Below are 16472 nucleotides of genomic sequence, written 5' to 3' on the forward strand. Positions count from 1 at the left end.
CAAAGAAAAAATAATAAGAAAAAAAGAAGTACAACTTCATCTTGTTCCACACACACATTGACACACACACACACACACATTCATGTGGAGCGTCATAATGATTGTCGTCTGTGCAGCTCGCAATGCCTCATCGGCCCATCAGTGTCCACTGGCTGATATATTCGTAAATCATTAAGTCAGTTTCCTGAATGGAAGATGCGGCGCAGCAGACATCAGCTGGAACATCCTGATGTTAGATAACAGAGCGACACCAGCATAGGTCATATCTGTCCAATATGGCGGAGAGCAGATGTGATGGACAGTTATCCTGCATGCGGTTTGACCTGAATAGTCCCTGCAGATTACTGGCGCCCTGCAGAGGTGGGAGTTGGTATTTAATTTGCATGAGCAGAGGGTGTAAGAGGTGAGTGGTGGAGGACATATTATGATCAATTACTAGAGTGAACAACAGCAATACTGTAATGAAGAAATACATTACCTTATTGTATCAGTGTTTTATTTGCTCTGTATATTGTGTTTTGACTTGGTCGCCTCTCTCCCTCCTCTAGTGCTGTCGAATGTCCCCAACAAGAGGTCATGTGGTCCCACTTGAGGCAAAGAGGACAGCACAAGTTGTCCTGCCAGGGAAGGAAATGAACCCTTGAGCTGCAATCACTTCACCTTTAGCAATCAACTGTATATACATATATACATATATATATATACATATATATATATATATATATATATATATATATATATATATATATATATATATATATATATATATATATATATATATATATGTGTCCTCTATTGTATTCCTCTCTTTCCCAGTGTTTGACCCCAGCCATGACCTCATCACACACATGCACAGACTCACACATGCGACACAAAATATAAATCTACACAGATTGCTTTTCATTCTGAACTTGGACTTCTACTTCATCTCAGACTCTGTCAGTCTGCTCACGCTTATAACATCCATCCATCCTCCAAAACCGCTTTTTCTATTCAGGGTCGCTGGAGCCAATCCCGACTGACAGAATATTGCAGGCTGACATACAGTATATATATATATATATATATATATATATATATATATATATATATATATATATATCAGAATCAGCTTTAATGGCCATGTACATTTTCACATCCATGGAATTTGACGCCAGTTTCTGCGCTTTGTACTTGATAAATATAAAAAAGACATTAAAGAAAACAGAAAAACAGTAAACAGTAAAACAGTAAACAGTGGCCCAGAAATTGCAGATAGTGCAGGTGGAAGTGTCATTTTTTTTTGCATCTGGTTGAAACAAAGTGAATTTGTTACGCTGAGATTAAAATGTATATACAAAATACAATGATTTCCTAGACGAGGACTAGCACATCAAGTACAAGTTCATTTAAGTTGTTTAATTGTATGCGTCTCTGTCTCCTCAGGAATGTGTCACAAAACATTGTCGGGCCTTCACGGTTTCAGTGTCATGATTGATCCTGAGTCCTGGCACGACGTAAACTGAGAGTTCAACCATTAAGTGACCTATCGGTCGAAGGTGATTAGTTCAGATTGTGTTGTGGACATTTTGGTTTTACCATAACATTCTGTGGACGTTCCCTACAAATGTCAGCCTCTGCTCGTGTTCGCTTAACCTTTACCGCTGTGGCCGGCTGCTAATTGAACTGCTCCGAATCTCCCTCGCAGAACGGGAGACTGTGGAACTGGAAAATGGCATCAGTGCAAAGAGAGTGATTACAGATAACAGGGTGCGAGCAGCATGAAGTGATAGCACTTAGAGAGGGAGAAGGAGAGAGGGAGAATGTGTTGCAGTAAGAGGGGTCTATATTGGCGATGTGAATCGGCAGTGAAGCATTCTGGGGCTTCGTGTTACAGGCCTTATAAGGACCAGGGCTCCTGTGTCTATGCTCATCTCGGCTATTCTTAGGCTGTCGGTCCCTCGCCCTCAGCAACTCTGCAGGCAAGAACCTCTTCTCTCTTTAATATGTTTAAAGTGTACTCATTAGACTTTGCACGTTCTCATATTTGAGGTTTGTTTCTGGAGTTTTTAGTGAACAGGGTAAGAGTTTGAGGAGGAAGTCAGAAAGAGTCAAGTGTTGTTCTGAAGCGGGCCATCTCGGCCCTGCACTCTTTGTATGTGTGTGTGTGTCTATGTGCACATGTGTGTATCTGTGTGCATGAACGCATGCCTGTGTGTGTGTGTCACAGAGGTTCCACAGCACCTGACCCAACCCACCAGCAGCGTTTGTCCTGAGAGCCGGGAGCAGACGGGCGGGAGAAACAGTAGCGAAAGCCAGGGCAGACGAAAGAGAAGCACACAAAAAAAAACAGCGAAGCCGAACCGGGACAAACGGATAGCAGGGAAGGACGGAGAGCACGGGCACAGCAGAGCAGGAGCCGCCAGCAGGAGGAGAGGAGAACCGAAGATGACTACGTACACGGTGACTCTGAACGGCCCCGCTCCATGGGGCTTCAGACTACAGGGAGGAAAGGACTTCAACATGCCACTCACCATCTCCAGGGTGAGGACAGAAAGCACTCACACATAAAGAATAAGCAACAAGAAAATGGGACCTTGACGATGTATCTCACAAACCCCAGAAAACTGATGAAATCAATGCGCTGGCGTTACATTATGATGACAAAGTATATGTCACGTCTTATTGCAAAGAGAAGCTAAAAAGCAACGCACATGATGATGTAAACAGAACGCGTTTACTTAAACAAGCTTCACTTTTCTCACATTTTCCTGCTTGAATATCTGCACATGCATCATTTTGGTGATTTGCAGGTGAAGATATATTTATATATTGATATTTATTTATTTAGGTAAAATGTTACAAAGATCTCTGAGAAGTTTCATTGGGAAACAATACAAACGTAACCCACTTTGCATCCTTTTTACCTGGTTTGACAATAACCTGTTGCATATTCAAAGGTGTGGTTTTAGTGCGAGCGGCGGTTATGTAATGTTTCTGGATGTGATGGTGACAGAGAGGCTCAGATGTAATGTCCTGGGAGATTTCAAGAATAGAGCAGCAGTGGAAAGACTGGAATAGTTTTACTGGGGATGAGGCGCTTCAGCATTAGGTAACTGTTAGTGCTGTGAGTTTTCTTGAACGTTTGTCTGGAAACTATGAAACATGTCAGTTTTTACTTTAATGACATCGTCCACCCTCACACTTCGGCTCGTTATCAGCTGCAATAATCGTGACTTAAGTGTAATTACCTTTTGGATCAGCGGAGTCAAATCATCAGACGAGAAAGAGTGATTTTAGATGATTTAAATGTTTTATTTCAACTGTCAAATTTAATTCCAGAATCACAATTTTCCAACAAAGACAATGAGAATACAACAAGGCGTTCTTAGACTTCTACTGTCGCAAATGACAGCAGACAAACATGATGATTTCTTTAAGAATACTCTATTTTCTATTTCTATATGTACACAAAGACTTTCTAAACGATCTTTATAGATAATTATTAGTAGTTTATACTTATACTACCTATACCTATACAATAGCTATACTAAAAGTTATGGGTTCAAATTAGGTGTAAAATTAAATAGTTTTAACCTCCGCAGCAGAGAGACAGCGAGTCTCTCTCTCTCTCTCTCTCTCTCTCTCTCTCTCTCTCTCTCTCTCTGGCAGGACTGCTGGTGTATTTACAGCGGTTCCTTTAAATAGCACTGGAGGAGAGGTGGATGGATGGAGAGGGGTGGGAATGGCACCGGACAGAAGGCAGCTTGTGTTACCTTTAGTAAGCTTTATTCCTCACTTATAGTTCAGTTTGGCCTTTTTGGAGCCTCTCCCGAGAGGACAGAGTGGATGGATGGAGGATTTCAGGAGGCGGCGCTTCCCCGAGTCGCGTGGACTTAAACTCTCCTCCTTCGGTCCTGATTGATGCTCAGCTGGTGACCAGCCGGTCGTTTATTGATTCACAGCTCCGGACATTTTCTGATCCTTTAGTCTTATTTGATGCGTCGGCCATGACATCGTTTCACTGGATTTGAGTTCATCCTGTGGCCGTGTCGAGCTCTGACAGGTGAACATAAAACACTGCAGCTTGACATGACAACTCGGGGTGCCATTACAGTTTGACGTAATACCTCCGCGGTTTGGATTTCGGCATTCTACGAAGGGAAAGAGGAATGAAGGCCGTGGATTCCTGACAACTTGTTAAGCAAGCTGAAGCTCTCCGGCGCTTCTGGATTCCTTTTGTATGACCTTTAGAGGGGCTGATGATAAGAAAATGACTCCACTTTTCATTATATTTACATGCTGCATTGAGAATTAAAACATCTCTCTGGACACCGTCAGACAGATGAAGCATTATGTGGTATGTTTTTATACAGTAATATTACACTTTTCTTTGTATAAAACATTCCATGCATTAAAATCCAACTCAGTATCACTAAAGGCAGTCATTAAAATCCAAATTTCAAGGAACCAGTTCCCAAATCCACTTCCTATTGTATTTAAAGTGCCTGGCGCGCAGGAAAACATGCACGACAGAGCGTCCGTGTGGCACTATGAGTCGACATGTGTGTTTGATCACACTGAGGCAGCCAGGCAGAGATAACTTTTCACCTCACTTCTCTCGCCTACAACCACCTTTTGTATACGCCCCACACACACACACACACACACACACACACACACACACACACACTCACGTGTTTCTACACACAGGCGTAGCGACGGATATTCAAAGCAAGAAAAAGATGTGCAAAAAGCAGACACAAAAGGAGAATTTACAAGGACGAGTGGTCGAGGATATTACGTGATGTGAAATCATGTAGGTTAAGTGTGGATTATAGAGAGAGGAGGACTTAGTGTATCGGGGAAAAAGACGGATTCAAGGAAGTCTTGCATGAATGTCAGTAGCAGGTGGGTGGGAGGGTCGTGTGTGTGTGTGTGTGTGTGTGTGTGTTTGTGTGTCTGTGTGTGTGTTTGGAGGGATAAGGAGGGGCTCAGTCAGGTCAATCACAGTGAAGCCAGGAGCATCAACAGCGTCGCTTATTTTTAACTCTTTAACGAGTTGCCTGAAAGCCTAGACCCAATGCGTACGCCCCGGGCCTCACGTAAACCTCCTCTCTGTGCAGCTTAAGCCCTAAAGTCTAGCTTTGTTGCAGAGCCAGGAAGCATGAAGATTCTTCTGATGGTCAATTGAAAAGCAGAAAGTTTTAGCAAATCTTTTGAAAGTAAAAATAAAGATTTGCAACTCGGATACTCAGACTGTGTAAATGGTTCCTTTACCTTTTATCCCCGTAGTGCACACTTCATGGCTTTGTCACTGCAACGCCATGAAGATGAATTCTTATTCATTTAAGTGTATCTGTGGATAATGATTGGACTCATAGTATAAAATTAAATAAAAAGTGATTCCACTCTGTTTATAAACTTAATGCAGAAACTTTAACTTGCCTCTTTTCTGCAGCGCTGATGCAAAAGATTGATTTTGCTTCATCAGCTTTTTTCCTCTCTACCTTTTGAGAAGATTATTATTTATTGAGCTGCTATGTCGAGTGTGACAAATGATTTTAATTTACATTTTTAGTTTCTTATTTTACATTCACCCAACAAATGAATGCAACATTCATACGCAACCCCCCCCCCCCCCCCCCCCCGCTCTGTAATATGTGCATATATTTGAGCGCCTGCATTCCTTTTTCCAGTTGCTTGTTGGTTCCCTGAGGAATCTGAGTGTTACCTGCTCTTTTGGCCCCTCCGTAGATAACTCCGGGCAGCAAGGCGGTGGGCGGCAGCTTGTCCCAGGGCGACATCATCTCAGCCATCGATGGGGTCAACACTGAGGGGATGACGCACATGGATGCTCAAAACAAGATCAAGTCTGCTTCCACCAAGCTGTCACTCACCATGCAAAAGTAATCAGCCAGCACACTAATCTACCATCTCTGTAAAACTGAAGTAGATGACGTAGAAAGCAAATTATAAGAGAGTGGACATTACCTGTCTGAAAGAAGAGAAAAAGACTAATTACACCCCACGAGTTCCCAGGATGTGTTCGGTGTGACTTTTCTGTTTCTTTAGTTGTAAGATGTCTTTAAATTGCCCAAAACAAATCATATTTGTCATTTCATCTTTAGATCAAAACGTGCTGCAGCATTTTCCACAGCAACTCCAAGAATGGATTCGCCCATGTCAGTCATCCCCCACCAGAAGGTACAAACACACCCAGAACAAACATGACCGGTCGACAAATCAACACAATACCAGCTGCACATCTGCATACTCGTTTATGTCTGTCACATGTGTTTTGCGTTCTTGTCCTGTTTGTGAGAATATCATCTTCACTGTTTCACGAGGCAGCGTCCTGCTGCCCCCTAGAGGCAAATATCCACAGTGCGACTGCAGCGAGGGCCGCACACCAAATGGCACGAGCTGATACCTTTACTCTCGTTTCACCTTAAGGTCGTTCCTTTCTATCTCTCCATCTTGACCTCTTCTCATCTTTTTAAGGAGTTAGAACCCGTGAGAGAGGAGGTTGGGCCTAAACATTTGGGGGAGGAAGTTCAAATGGTGCAGGCAGTGTCTTATGACATTTTCCAGGAAAGAAAGCCCTCTGAAAGGAATCTCTTTCAAGCTCCTAAAAAAGATCCAGAGCTCCCCTCGACCCCGACCAGGGCTCCGGCCTCCTCCGCACCGTCTGCAGCGTCTTCACCAGGCCAGTGGATGCAGTACAATTCCCCAAAGGGCCTTTACTCCCCCGAAACTGTGAAAGAAATGATGCTGATGCAGGGCAAGTTAGGACAGGGGTCGACAGCTTCCGGGGGAGTTTCATCACTGGGGTAGGTTATCGCAGAGACAAATGAATCCCCACTCATGTGATGCTAAGAGAAGATTGAACTCCTGAGCTGATTTAACAAAACTTAACAAGCAAATGCACATCACGTCCCCTTTGAGCTTCACATTAACCGGACCGTACAGTGAGGAGATATGCTCAGAACTTTCCATCGCCATCCCAGCAGTCGTTCCTCTCACACTCGGCACTATTTCGGGAGCGTACACACAAACATACCTGGCCGGCCTCCAGGTAACAGAGGAGCGACAGATCCGACTACAGGAATGAAACCAGGGAGATGGAGTTGCAAAAAGTCTTTTTAAAGAAGACTTTTTGCTGTTTCAGCTCCCTGATTTCCCTTTCTGAGGCTTTTTATCTTCAAGCGAATGCGTCTCCGTTTGTCCTCAGATGCAAAGTTTTAAACCCTTAAAAACCTGAAACCCGCAGACTTGCTTATGATGCTCTTTTTTATATTTTATTGCTGGCAATATTGCAGGAAAGTGACCAATTGTTGCTCGAGGCTGTTTTCTTATTTATTTACACATTCTGGGGCTGCAACTAATAATGATTTGTTAGCTTCCAGGACCCAATGGGACATCTTCACGTGTTTGGTTTTATTACACAACATACTGAACCCACTGAGATCAGATTCAGTGTGATAGAATCATAATATGGGTCATAGTTGAATTATATATGAAAAAAATGATATTTTTGGTAAATTTGTGAGGCTATAACACATTTTGGATTAAAAAAATAACACATTTATAGACAGCTTTAACACATTTTGTGACGTGGACAAAGATAAGAGGTAACATATCGTATTATTATTATTGTTATTATCATTTAGGATATTCTAAATATATATATCACAATACTATCTTTATCATTCTATGTTATTAATAATAATGTTTAACTTATTTTATGGTGCATTTTGGGAGGTGGAGAGACAGTACCGAGCAAAAGTGTGATATAAGAGGCAGTGGACATTTACACTATATTAATTTAAGTGTATACATTTTTTTTTCTTTTTGTGAACAAATCCCATGAAAGGTCCAAAACCATCAATGAGTCAGCTCAAATTCATAAACATTTCAAACTTATTTCTCCTCTGACATAAAGACATAAATCTTCTATTTAAAAGAAAAAAGGCTCAACAACTTCAGCACTCGACTCCATCAGGAGGAAATAGTGCAGTGGATTAGTTCACATTTGGAGTATTTAGAGAGGTCGATTCAAAAATAAACTGTTCATCGTGATGAAGGAACATGTCAATCGGTGCGATCGTGGAGGAATAAGATATGTCAGGCTTTTGTTACACAAACAATACTTGTTCGCGGTCGGAGTTAAATTTGGGCTGGCATGAGATAGAGTGGAGCCTCAGTCAGGAAATACTTGTAAATGTTAATTCAGGACACAATCTGCTTTGCCTCTGACATATGACATCCAGATATCAGTCTCCACTAATGTGTTTCCCTTCTGGAGCCGAGCTGCTTTACAGTAGAAGCCAACAGTAAGTCAAATGTCAGGCGAGGTGCTGCAGGCGCACCGCGGGGACGATGACGCAGTGTCATGCCAGCGACCCCGCCTCATCGAGAGACTCCTGATCCCACACGCACACGCACACGCACACGCACGCACACACACACACACACACACTCACACACACACACACACACACACACACAGGAGAGAGCAGCTGTTGGTTAGGGAATGTTCTGCTCCGGTTACCACACCGTCATCCTGAATCTCCTGGATGCCCGCCTGCCAAACCTGAGAACTCCCCCCCCCCCCCCCACACACACACACACACACACACACACACACACACGTGAGAGGTGCAGCCCGCTTTACCTGCCTGACCCTGAACGCATCTGATCTACTGTGTGGACGAATCTGGCGGCGGCTGAATCGTTTGTGTCTCACTCCCGAGCGAGAGTGTGTAAACATTTGACATGTTTGGGGTTTCTTCACGATCGGCATTCGTCCCCTTTGACTGATGTAGTTTGTGGAAACGGGGAAGATGCACAGCCTTTGAGAACAAAATGACCACAATGCACTGCTTCTGTTTGACCTTGATGGCAAAGCGCTGCCTGCTTTAAATCAGGCTAGTGAGTTGCTAGCATGTGATTCAAGTCATCAAACTCCGTAGCTTCTTGCGTTGGGATCAGAGTGAAAACACGATTTCATTAAAAAAAAACACATATTGATGTTGAAGTGGGATTTCTGTGTGGAAACGTCATTGGCACTGAGTTACCAATTGATCAGCGGAGGGGCCGATCTCTTATTCTTTTGTGGCCCCTGCTTTGACCTTTGATTGCGATCAAAACAATATGTGTTTAAGTCCCAGTGAGAGTTTTTTTGTGTGTCTGTACTATTAAGTATCCCACAGTGAAATGGAATATTTTAGCGGTTTATGGTGATCAAATCCTTCGTATTTGATCGGACTGCTAACAAATGTCCGGGCTCATAATGTGGTGAGACGCGGCGCTACAGAGTTGTTGTCCATTGATTGTGAAATGGATGTTACAGGAAGAAAAGACCATTGGATTTTGATGTAAAATTATAAATCAGAATACTAATTTGTATATGTTTTGCCTATATTGTTGAACACACAACATAAAATGTTTCTCAACTTTTAATACTAATTGAGATTCATGAGGAATAATGATTTTATGGAGCCCAGGGAAGATTGTATTGATAATATGGTCATCAAATGCTCATCAAAAAAACTTTTCAACTGAGGTACCACCGCCACAACGGCGGCTTGTCAACTGGGATTCGTCTGACGGCTGCAGTCCTGACATATGTAGAGGTGGTATGCGTCGTGTTTGTGTAGTTGTGTATATTTGTGGCTGTTCTGTGCTAAATGTGTCTTTGTGTCATGTGAATGAGACGCTTCTGCTCTTGTCAGTCACTCCTGATGAAGCGAAGGAAGCTGGGAAATATCCCAGTGATAATGAAACGGCTTTTCATTCTGACCGACACTTGGGATTACAGCACAGTGCTGCCGTTGGATAGTTTCCTACAAACACACACGGTACCATTGTTATCACCAAAATACACACTGGTGATTCACCACGTTCTTTCCTTCTCTCTCTCTCTCTCTCTCTCTCTCTCTCTCTCTCTCTCTCTCTCTCTCTCTCTCTCTCTCTCTCTCTGTCTGTGTCCGTGTCTCTCTGGTGTGTTTCAGATTATCGCAAACACATCTGCAAAGTCAGTACCGTCACCGTATTCTTTGTGCATGACGTTGTCGTCACTGGAGGTTGTGACAGTCGTGGTTTTGGCGTGAAGTTTTGTCTAATTTGTGTCAGTGTGACGTTGAACTAATGCTTTAGACTTCATCCTCAGCATTTTGTGCAGATCATTGGATTCTTAATGTAACGTTTAATTTACAGCATCTGGTCCCCAGTAGGACAAAGTACATAAGTGCATCTAATCTAGTACTGCCATCAGTACTGTTTTAAGGTACTACTACTTTACTTTCTACTTAACAATTCACTACATTTTTTTAACAGATGTTAAACGATTTAGTTTCTAGAGACAGAATTGAGTACAAATGTAAATGAAGAGTTCATAAAACTATTTAAGGATGGTTGACTGAAGAGTAATTTCACCTAAACACACTTGAAAACAAAAAACGTTTCTTTTTGAAACAAGTTTATTGTAGTTTTCTTTCATAAGTAATCATTTTGAACCGATACTTCACTATGATACAAACCTTTGTTTTCCACCTCTGCTGATCCTTTAGCCTTCATATTAATTTGTGTACATACATATATTTGCCGTATATTGTTGTGTATAAATGCATGTGCGTCGGCGTTGGGTGTGTTCGTCGTACATACCGTGTTTGGCTGTAGTGTGTGTTGGTAAAACATCCTCCGCGGTGTGTGGAGATATTTGCTGTGTGTCAGTGTGAATATGCAGGAGTGAATCATTTTGGTTGTGATACATGAGCATGTTTGGTTTTCTTTGGACTGGCTTTGTTTATTCTCCTCGTCATTCGTGACACAAAGTAGTTGTTCATCTGCAAGTCGTGAAGGATGGAGCCTCTGCATCCACACTGCATAGTGATGTGGTGATGATAGTATTCTGTCTTTTGGTCATTTACTTTTTTGTTCTAATAATACTCAATCAAACTGCAACTTGGGAATGACACTCCTAAATGAACTCAAAGCCACTATGTGAGAATTTTATTGTAATTATATGATCTTTTTATTACAGTTTGGTGCAGCCCATTCGTCTTACAATCCTTCCTTCCATTATTAAGGTGTGCAAAAGTCCAAAACAAATTCTACACATAGTGGCTTTATCAAAGAGAAAGCTACATGTTTTTACTGTCCATCAACTACTCAAAAATCAAGCATTAAAAAAAATAAAAAATTGCAACATTGTTGCTGTTGCTTTTAATAGCAATTTTTTAAATTGTGTTCATTTATTATTATTCTCAACGTTGCCTGTGCAATTAATTATGAAAAAAAGAAGCAATTTTAAATCCAATGAAATTCAAGAAAGGAAAACTAGATACTTACAGTAACGTGTGTATTGGGTCTCTGTAGCTGAGTGTGTGTCCAGTAGGTCTCCACCAGAGTCTGTGTACTCTGTGTACTCTGTGTACTCCACAAGATACTATCGTACAAGAGCACCACCTGTCTTTCAGCTGCATTACTACACGTTGACCCAGTTTCCTTCCTTCACTTTGGTGTTTTCTTTCCCCCTGAATTCCCTCTCCTCCACCTCCCGTCTTCCTCTCTGCACCTCAAACCCCCCCTCTTCCCCTCTTCCCCCTGACCTTTGACCCCATCTAACCCCACCCTGACACCAACAGTGTGGAGTACACTCCCAGCTTCAACCCCATTGCTCTGAAAGACTCGGCCCTGTCCACTCACAAACCCATTGAGGTGAGGGGTCCGGGGGGGAAGGCCACCATCGTTCACGCTCAGTACAACACGCCGATCAGCATGTACTCACAGGACGCCATCATGGACGCCATTGCGGGGCAGTCGCAGGCCAAAGGACACGAAGGGTGAGGTCACACAACCAAACTAATCCACTCTCCAGTGTTGTATGCGCTCCACTCACACACTTCACTTCACATCACAATGATCAAACCAGCCTCAGATGAATAGATTACAGCATCAGTAAAGGACAAAAAAAAAAACATACTTTCTTACTTCCTGCTTGTGGAATCCAGCCATTGTCACCGTTTTGACATATCCACCTCTAACACATGATGAATTTAGTTTATGCTACTCACTGAATTAAAATATTATTCTTTGAAACTACTTTCTACTAAGGAAATAGTCCCCATACAAAAAAAATCATAAAACTAAAAAGTGGAAGTCAAAGTGAGTTTTTCCAGTTGCTCCAGGTTCAGAAACTTTGTTGCTGTGTCTTGTTAACAACAAATGAAGCATTCTCAATCCGCTGAAGCCGGCTTTAACTAAAGCAACATAGGCTCATGGGTAATGGTCCCTCTTAAAAATGACATTTAATCAAATATAACGTATGGCCCAAACATAAACCTTTACTATCGACTGATGAACCAGGACACTTTTTGTGTTTCTATTCCAAAGAGTTTCGAGGAGACAATTAAAAAAACGCTGCAGTGATGAACCATTTGGGTGAAATCGACCCTTTAAGACTTTTTCTGAAATGCCAAAACACAAAGAGCGTATACGTTCATCCCACGTTCCTCCAACTCGGACATCTACTTTTCTGAATGCCCGGGCTTTTCAATGTTGTCTGTGTCCGTGCCACATCCTCCTCCTTGCTTTTCACCCACTTTCCTCTGCTCATTCCATCCACAACCCCCTCCCCTCCCCTCAAAAACAAAAACAACCACCCACACTGTGCCGTCCTCCACCCCTCCCTGCCCATCCTTCCCTCGTGGTCGTGACCTCAGTGAGGAGGCGGGCTCCCCTTTGTCGTAAGTACAGCAGCGCTCCTTTTCCATCCTGCCTCTCCTTATGCGCATCTCCTTTGTCTCATGATTTCATAACAGCTTGTGCATCGCTCCAAACTAACATCCCTCAACTATTATACTATTAATATGATTAGAATTAATACTATAATAAATAATGTTCCTGAACAATGTACAGCATCTATTTGTCCATTTCAACGCGACCTTATAAATGCGTCAACCGGACTGTGTAAAGGTCAAACTCACTAACCAAGAGGTCATTCTGTATCTGAAAGTACTCAGAGGTACTTTGGTCAAAGTGTGAGAGTGTGAGATGTGTTTTTTTTAAGTCAACAATTTCATCACGGCCTCTGGAGCCTGATGGGATTTGATGGCATGGGAATGTTCTGAGTATCCCATCACAGGTTGTTGAACTACTGCTCAATCGGTGCCGACTCACTTGTCTAACACTCATTATTAAAGAATGCTACATTTACAAAAAAAAAAACACGATCCAGTCATGTTGCTGTGCAAACTCACTAAAGTTTCTAGTGTACGCCACGGTAAGCACCTTCCATGTGACGCTGTAAGACAACACGAATACACAATATATAGTGTGTTGATGAAGAATGAACAAACAGACTGCGTGCAAAGCAAGAACAATGCAATTCATGATCTTAATGAAATATGTGCCCGTCATGGAAAACAGTTCTGATCCAGTGGAGCTTAGAAACATGATGAGCAAACAAACTAGCTTTTAATGTTGTGTCGTGCAAAGTTGTGCATTGTCGAATTTTACATGATTAAACAGTCATAGCTATTTTTGATCGTTTGAACTGCCGACAGGCCAGAGGACAGGTTACATGCTGTAGTTTCATATGAAGGCACTTTCACTTTAACTTGATCCATTTTAAATGAAATTCTGCTATGAAATCTAGAAACAGGGGAACACTTTTGACAGCAACTGTATGTGGACTAAAATGTAAGTGAATTCCATCTTTGATAATCATTATTAAAACATTATAATCATCACTCACTCATAATTTCTCTGTGAGCTAATGGGAGGTAATTACATTTCTGGGGATCCCCTTCGCATTAGAGGAAGAAAAGAATTGTAAATTTTAGGCCTTTTTTGACTGCTTCAACATTTATATTTAATAAGTGACTGAAACGATGCAGTATCAACTGCACAGCTGTTACTTGGCTCTAAATATCCACCGTTCAGTTCATTTCAAACACAACATTGATGCACAACCTCACCAGTTTAGTTGGAGATGATCCGACATCATGGACATTCATTACATTAGGATCATCTATTGCATTATGGGGCTTTAAATGCAGCACACACTGCTCAGAGCTCTAACAGCCGGCCCCTCCTCCGCCCACCAGCGGCTCTCTGCCTATCAAGGACCCCGTGGTGGACTGTGCGTCTCCGGTTTACCAGGCAGTGATCAGGCCCGGAGATAACCAGAGTATGTCTGACTGGGCTCGCCGTGCCGCCACCCTGCAGTCCAAGAGCTTCAGGATGCTGGCCCACATCACCGGCACTGAATACCGTCAGTACAGTTCATCTTCTCAGTACTCGTCTCTGCAAGTCTTTCCTTCTTGTTCAGACACAGGCTTTTGTTCGTCCTTACCAAATTTATGTTGTTTATTTCCACTCATGCAGTGCAAGACCCAGATGAGGAAGCTCTGCAGAGGTCGAGGTGAGAGCAAAAATGGCATAATAAACTGACATAACCACACACACACACACAACAACTTGTACTTTTTACACTTGTAAGTCCAGTGTGTAGGATTTAGGGTTGTCTGTCGACAAAAATATAATATATATAATTACGTTTTCTTAGTGTATTAACCGGATATTATAATCACCAGAATCATTGTGCGTTGCTTACCTTAGAATGAGTCATTTATATCTACAGCCGCTCCTCACGTAGCCAGCCGCCATGTTTCCACAGTAGCCAGGAACAGACAAACCAAACACTGGCTCGAGAAACACACTCAGCACACGGGAGAAGTTGAGTTGTTTAAAATGTGCAACCTCAGCGCTAGCCAATGCCAGATCCTTGCACACAGGCCCTTCAACATGTTCATTCAAAGTGTAAATATGACCTGTCTTATCACGCCATCAGAGAGAAGTTCGAGTCGGAGGTGAAAGGGCCTCGCTTTGCCAAGCTGAAGAACTGGCACCAAGGACTGTCTTCACAGATCCTCAACGTCCAGGAATAAAGAGGAGGAGAGAGGAGGAGGAGGAAGAGGACGTGCAGAGGAAGACATGGACAAAAGCACAGAAGTTAACAAGAAGAGGGAATTATGGAGGGATTAAAAAGGAGGAGGAGGAGGAGGAAACTCCTCATGAATGTGAGATAGTGGTGTAGTCTAGATTAGTATGTGAAATACTAACTGTTAGTGTGAGAACGCTATGTGTTCATAAGCTCGATATTACCTGTCAAAAGTATTTGTCCGCTGCTAAGACCTGATCCCGCATTTGGGATTTTCTTTGTTTCTTTGTTTCCTGTTTTTTTTGGGGGTTCTGTCTCTCTTCAATGAAAGGCAAATTGTACAAAAAATAATCAAAATGAAAATGCAGAACTGATGTTTCTTTTAGTACATAAACCGCATTGACAAACGTATGAATTTTAACACGAAGCATGATTGTGAGAAGACACACGAGGACAAACGCACGCGTAGAGATTAACGTACGTGCACAAATACAATATGTAAAAAAAAAATGCACTCACAAGTGTACTTATATATCAATGTGAATAAATGTTTTCTTAAAACCATACGGCTGAGTGAACTGTTGTACACTGACAAATGAAATGAGGGCGTCACTTCCTGCTTTAGGAAAACTGTCACGATTGATACGGGCATTTCCTGTCATTAGAGCTGATGAAATGGCAAAGTGGTGTTTCGACTTTGTAGGAAACGATGTCATCCAGAAAGAGGGTCTAATAGCTTTTGACAGAATAAGCACAGTAATATCACCGCTACTGCATTCTCAAAGTTTGTTTTAGTTCAATAAATACAAAACAAAAAAAGAAAGGCCTCTAGTAACTGGACATCCTCTGAGGGAATATGTGTCGCTAATATTGAATATTCTCAAGGTTTTATCTCAAAATCCAATTTTCACAAAACAAAAAAAGTGCGTTTGTTTCTATGCAAAACCGAAATCTGCTCACGTCATATAAAGCGTGTTTGAATTGACTGTGAATCAGGCTTGAATGATTGTGACATGGTCAGAGCCGTAGTGCTGCGTCACGATGTTGTGTGAGTTTGTGTGAGGCCAGCAGAGGGCAGTGAGCTTCTGTACACAAAGACTGAAGAGATGACACACGTCCTCCTCTGTGAACTGCACTGTGCCAAATAAATCACTTTTCTCCTCTCACCTTTATTTAATCAGGTGTAAAGAAGACATATAGAGGTTTACCAGCTCAGTTTTACTTGTGTTCTCAAGTATTGTGCTCTGCTTGCATCATCGTTGGTTTAAATATAAAAAAATAAAAAAAGGTGTATACATTCATGAAATAAAATAAAAATGGAGCTGTTATAAATAAAATCTATCTACTGAAGTGCTGAGTGGAGCATGTCTGGAGGAAAATGGGATGTGGAGATGTGGAGGCGGGCGACAGTTGTGAGTCATTCAGGTGGAGATGACGAAGCATTTTCTCTCCTCCTCACAAGAATATAAATGACTGCAGGGGATGTCTTCTTCTCTCGTAATTCAATTCAGTTTAATAAAAAAAAACTAAAAAGTTAATTATA

General features: G+C 42.0%; 1 protein-coding gene across 3 annotated transcripts; it reads left to right on the forward strand.

Moving 5' to 3' along the window:
* Positions 1–1891: 1891 nt before the first annotated feature.
* Positions 1892–15495, forward strand: ldb3b (LIM domain binding 3b). Of its 3 annotated transcripts, none has more exons than XM_068582947.1 (10): positions 1892–1961; positions 2210–2523; positions 5737–5888; positions 6111–6186; positions 9996–10018; positions 11631–11828; positions 12708–12731; positions 14094–14260; positions 14374–14410; positions 14840–15495. In XM_068582947.1, the coding sequence occupies exons 2-10, from the start codon at positions 2428–2430 to the stop codon at positions 14934–14936; spliced, it is 870 nt and encodes a 289-aa protein (XP_068439048.1). In that variant the 5' UTR covers positions 1892–1961; positions 2210–2427; the 3' UTR covers positions 14937–15495. The 3 variants fall into 3 exon arrangements, with proteins under 3 accessions (XP_068439048.1, XP_068439050.1, XP_068439049.1); XM_068582948.1 differs by lacking the exon at positions 1892–1961 and adding an exon at positions 1969–2060; XM_068582949.1 differs by lacking the exon at positions 12708–12731.
* The last annotated feature ends 977 nt before the right edge of the window (positions 15496–16472 follow it).

Source organism: Clinocottus analis, unplaced genomic scaffold (assembly GCF_023055335.1).
Source record: "Clinocottus analis isolate CAN_PGR_092001 unplaced genomic scaffold, fCliAna1.0.p SCAF_19, whole genome shotgun sequence".
NCBI classification, from domain to species: domain Eukaryota; kingdom Metazoa; phylum Chordata; class Actinopteri; order Perciformes; family Cottidae; genus Clinocottus; species Clinocottus analis.

Excerpts from the sequence above, each read along its gene's own strand:
- ldb3b (XM_068582947.1), top strand. The coding sequence starts at position 2,428 with ATGACTACGTACACGGTGACTCTGAACGGCCCCGCTCCATGGGGCTTC. Across the intron at positions 12,732-14,093 it reads GAGGCGGGCTCCCCTTTGTC|CGGCTCTCTGCCTATCAAGG; the intron begins GTAAGTACAGCA and ends TCCGCCCACCAG. Across the intron at positions 14,411-14,839 it reads GAAGCTCTGCAGAGGTCGAG|AGAGAAGTTCGAGTCGGAGG; the intron begins GTGAGAGCAAAA and ends TCACGCCATCAG.